The 4,070-nt window shown below is 53.1% G+C and overlaps 1 protein-coding gene across 2 annotated transcripts in view; it reads right to left on the reverse strand.

The window, feature by feature from the left end:
* LOC126570371 (uncharacterized) overlaps positions 1 to 4,070 on the reverse strand; it is a 4,617-nt gene extending 547 nt beyond the window's left edge. Inside the window, exons 1-5 of one of the 2 annotated variants that reach the window (XM_050228094.1) lie at positions 3,952 to 4,070; positions 3,100 to 3,747; positions 2,834 to 3,031; positions 2,584 to 2,754; positions 1 to 2,145 (exon numbers count right to left, since the gene is read on the reverse strand). The exon at positions 1 to 2,145 is cut by the window's left edge and continues 547 nt beyond it. In XM_050228094.1, the coding sequence (XP_050084051.1) occupies positions 235 to 2,145; positions 2,584 to 2,754; positions 2,834 to 3,031; positions 3,100 to 3,366 (2,547 nt within the window). In that variant the 5' untranslated portion in view covers positions 3,367 to 3,747; positions 3,952 to 4,070 and the 3' untranslated portion in view covers positions 1 to 234. The remainder of the gene's footprint in view (positions 2,146 to 2,583; positions 2,755 to 2,833; positions 3,032 to 3,099; positions 3,748 to 3,951) is intronic. The other variant, XM_050228093.1, reaches the window with a different exon arrangement.

A 4,070-nucleotide genomic window follows, 5' to 3' on the forward strand; every position in this document is an offset into this window, starting at 1 on the left:
TATGCGGGAGTGAGACGGATCAGAGAGCATCGGCCGGAATGACGGATTAATCATGTCACGAGATTAGCTCAGATTGAGGCGAGAGATCCTTACTAGAGTTTGCATTGTTTCTATTCTTTCCACGTCGGATCCATCTAAAGCTGGAACAGGGGCTTTATACATGCTTCTAGCCCGTGAGCCACCAGTTGAGGTACTTGCACATCGGTTCCTCTCGCCGGAGCGGATTGAATTGTTTTACTGGAGATTTGCGCCAGCTAGCGTGGCTCCTGCATTGGCGGTCGCTACCGTTGCACTGGCCCTAGGCACGGACATTCGTTTTCTTACCGATTGATTGACGATCGTCGTGGTCGTGCTAACCGACTGGTGGACGATGCCGTTCGTGTGTAAACTAACGCGCGGAACTGCACCGGTAAATGCTATCGGTGGAGCAGTGAGCAGTACTCGCGACAAAGAGTGTCCCTGATTTGCACCTGAACCTTGGCTTGAGAATCCCGTGGAATGCTGCTGGTGTTGCTGCTGTTGCTGTTGATTGGGACGTAGCTGCACGGGTAAGCTACTGTTGTGCAACCAACGACCGTTAATCAAACGGTTTTCCTTCAGCTCTCCATTGGCGGTGGCTTTGGTCACACTGCCCGACATCGACATCGCGGTGGCACTGGTACCGTTGGCATACTTGTAGCTAGGAATACCGGCAGTGATCGTCTGTAACTCGTCGTCAAACGTTTCCCCATTGGAGTAGTCGGTGTACAGTGCCTGGTTCAGTCTTATCGTACTGTCGCTCAGTAGTGTACTAGGTACGAAAGAAGAAGCGGGGTTTAAGTTCAGCGAACTGACGTTGTTGACGTGCATATTGCTTCGCCGACCAATTGGCTTGTAATAATGTCCACAGTTGACTATTGGCGGTGCTAGTAACGGATGCATATCCTCTTCCCTCTGCACAATCATCTGCACATCGTCGTCGTCGTCGTCGTCATCATCAACATAATCAGCAACAGCAACACCAACAGCATCATCTTCATTACGTTCTTCATCGCAAACATCGTTGCTATTTTCATTGAACTGCTCTATGCGCTCGTCCCAACGCTGCTCTATCTGTACCTCGAGATGGGTGGTTGGGTGGAGCATATTGCCTGTTTCGTAGTTCATTGCATCCGTCTCGAAGCCTTCATCCAACCCGGCACTCTCCCGATCAAGCGTATCATCGTCATCCGATGAGCAGAGATCGATACTGTCGATGATGGTGGCCCGCTCGGCGAGCTCCTTCCATCGATTTCGCTCGGCCAGCGCTTGTTCCGCTTCGCGCTGTAACCGCTCCTCCAGAGGCAGCATCGACAACGTTTCGACCTGCTCTCTTGTCAGTCTTTCCAATTGCACCACACAAGGCCGACAGCGCTGCAGCAGGGGCTTGTTGTAGAAAAGATAGTTCTCCCGCCGGCAGCGATCGGACAGCTGTCGCCGGGGGAATTTGTACAGACGGTACGGTTCGCCCGGATCATCTGGCGACCGTTTGTACGTGACTGGCACCGTCGGGCCGCCATTCGGTTTCGCCCTCAACTGCAGCAACCACTTGGGAAGTCGTCGGTCGAGCACGAGCGGGGCATCACGTTCTCCGGTGGCAGAGGTGCTGGCGCACCTTCGGATGAGTGGACCAGTTGTACCGGGTGGAAGTGGTGGCGCATGGCAAAAGCGCTCCATACGTTCGAGCCGCTCCATCACATAGCCATCCGACGTGGTCGCTTTCGTCGTTTTCAGCAGATACTCACCGGCCGGCGATGAGAGCGGAATCAGGGCAGTCTTTGCCAGTGTAAGTACGCCGCGTGTGCGCCTTGGTGGTCGTGATGTATTCTTCCCCCGTACTACCGGGTCGATTGGTTTCAGCTCTTCCAATGGTGCGGAAGCAGCAGCAGCACCAGCTCCGCCACCACCATTCGCCGTAGCTCCCTCGCTGTTCGATGCAGCAGTGCACAGGGCAAAGTTTTGCCCTAAAAACACTTGTTTCTTCTGCAGCTCGGCCCGTTCCCGTGCAGCCGATCCGATGGGCAGGTTCTCTTCGATGAATTCGCCACAGAAGATGACATCATCATCATCGCTATCCTCGCCATTTTGATGCTGCTGCTCCTCGCTCAGACAAACTTTCTCGTGTTCCTGAAAGGCGTGCAGACGAGTAAGGAAAAAAGTTCATAAGTTAAAAATGCCCACACATGAAAATTACGTGCAAAACAGGAGGAATGCTAATAGCACACATGTAGTTGATTCTACGCGCACAGTAGGCCACAATCACGTCACGCCTCATCGATATAACCTTCTATCTTTTGCTCAAGAGCGAAGATAACACAGGAGGAAATAAAATGCATGAATCGTAGCCTTAAATTCAATGAGTAGTGGATAAGTGCGTCTATAGGAGCATACAAACGTACAATAACTTCCATTTATAAGGTAAAAGTCAACCTCCAACTTAACATTGCTGGCCTACTGTAAATGAAAATGGATCCAAACGCATTCTAAGGAAGCTGGTGCCCGTTAACTGTCTCGGTTGCGAATACTAAATACAAACTGATTAGAATTGAACGACCGAATACTTACCACCATGGCACCGTACGAGTAGAGCTCGGCGTCGCAGTTATCGCAGAGATAGATATCGAAGCTAGCCGATATGACCATCTCCTCTAGAGCAGCTTCCTCCGACAGCGACAGCGAGCTCGATTGCTTCGGCAGAAGGCACTTGCGACTGGTGATCTGTTCGCGATCGTACAGCTACGGGAATGTAAGCGGGCGGGTGTTAGTATGCTCACAACTCACGACCATGTTCCATTGATGCCGGTGGACAACCTACCATGTTCTCGTTGCGAAAGGTGACGAGCAGCTTGTTGGTCGAGCGCTCGTACAGCGAGGTGGTCGAGTTGTAGTTGTTGATGAAGCGCAGCGACGTGTGTTGGTACGAGGCCAGATCGTTGCAGTACCGCAGCAGGTAAACGCAGGCATTGTGCGAATAACAGAGCACTACGATTTCACGCATTTTCTGCAACCAGTTCTGTGAAAGAGAATGTACAAAACAATAAATCCGAGCTCATTTACAGCGGCGCCGACAAAATCGCTTACCCCCCGGAAGGATTTCGGTCTTTTAAACGGACGAGTAAACTCCACCTCCTTTGGCCACCACGGAGGCTGCTGGTACTCTGTGGGCGTCGAGCTGATTTCGATGTGCCCGAGCGAACACTGCACCATGAACGGGATGAACTTCTCCAGCTGCGCCTCGCTGATGCGGTCCAGGGACGTCGGATAGCCGTCCGCGAACAGCAGTGGCATGTTGGAGACCATGTTTCGGTTGCCATCTTCTTCCGGTTCCTCATGTTCTGAATGCTGCATCGCACCACCGACGGGCAAACGACGCGATGGATGCGTAGTTCGGTGATCTTGAACGGGCCAGATGAGACGAGGAAATTACGATCCGACACCACACCTGCTCCTGCAGCGGGTCGCTGGGGATGGCCAAATCAGCGGGACGGAGTCAGCACCATCCCACACCACTACACGCAACATCCAGCATCCAAACGCACTGCACGGAAGGACTCTGAGGGCAGCCCCAGGGTGGGAGGGGGAACTCCTCCTCGCGTTGGCAAGGATCGAACACAAAGAATCACACACGCACAGGTACACACAGGCGTGGAACGCCAAGGAATTGGCGGATCGTGAGGACGAAAATGCTGCTGCGGTTCTGCACGGGATCCTGAGCCTGCCAGGATGCGTCTTGGGAACGAAGAACAACGCGAATCGTAGCGCAAGAGCAAGACAGAGAGATAGAGAGAGAGAAAGAGAAGGGAAGAGCGCAAACGAAGGAAAGCGCGAATCTGTTCCTCGATCGATCGCACTTCTGCACGCCCCTGGTACCTCTTGAGCCCCTCACTCCACTCTACTCCGCCCACTGTGGCTCCTGGTTCCTTCGCTCCTTACCTTTGCCACCGTTTGTGCGTGGTCCTGGCCTGCCTGTTTCCACCAAGCTCACCAGCAGGGACCAAAACAGGGACCGTTCCGAGATGTACGTGTCTCCGCTTCCTCTCCCTAAAACTTTG

Source organism: Anopheles aquasalis, chromosome 2 (assembly GCF_943734665.1).
Source record: "Anopheles aquasalis chromosome 2, idAnoAquaMG_Q_19, whole genome shotgun sequence".
Classification (NCBI taxonomy): Eukaryota; Metazoa; Arthropoda; class Insecta; order Diptera; family Culicidae; genus Anopheles; species Anopheles aquasalis.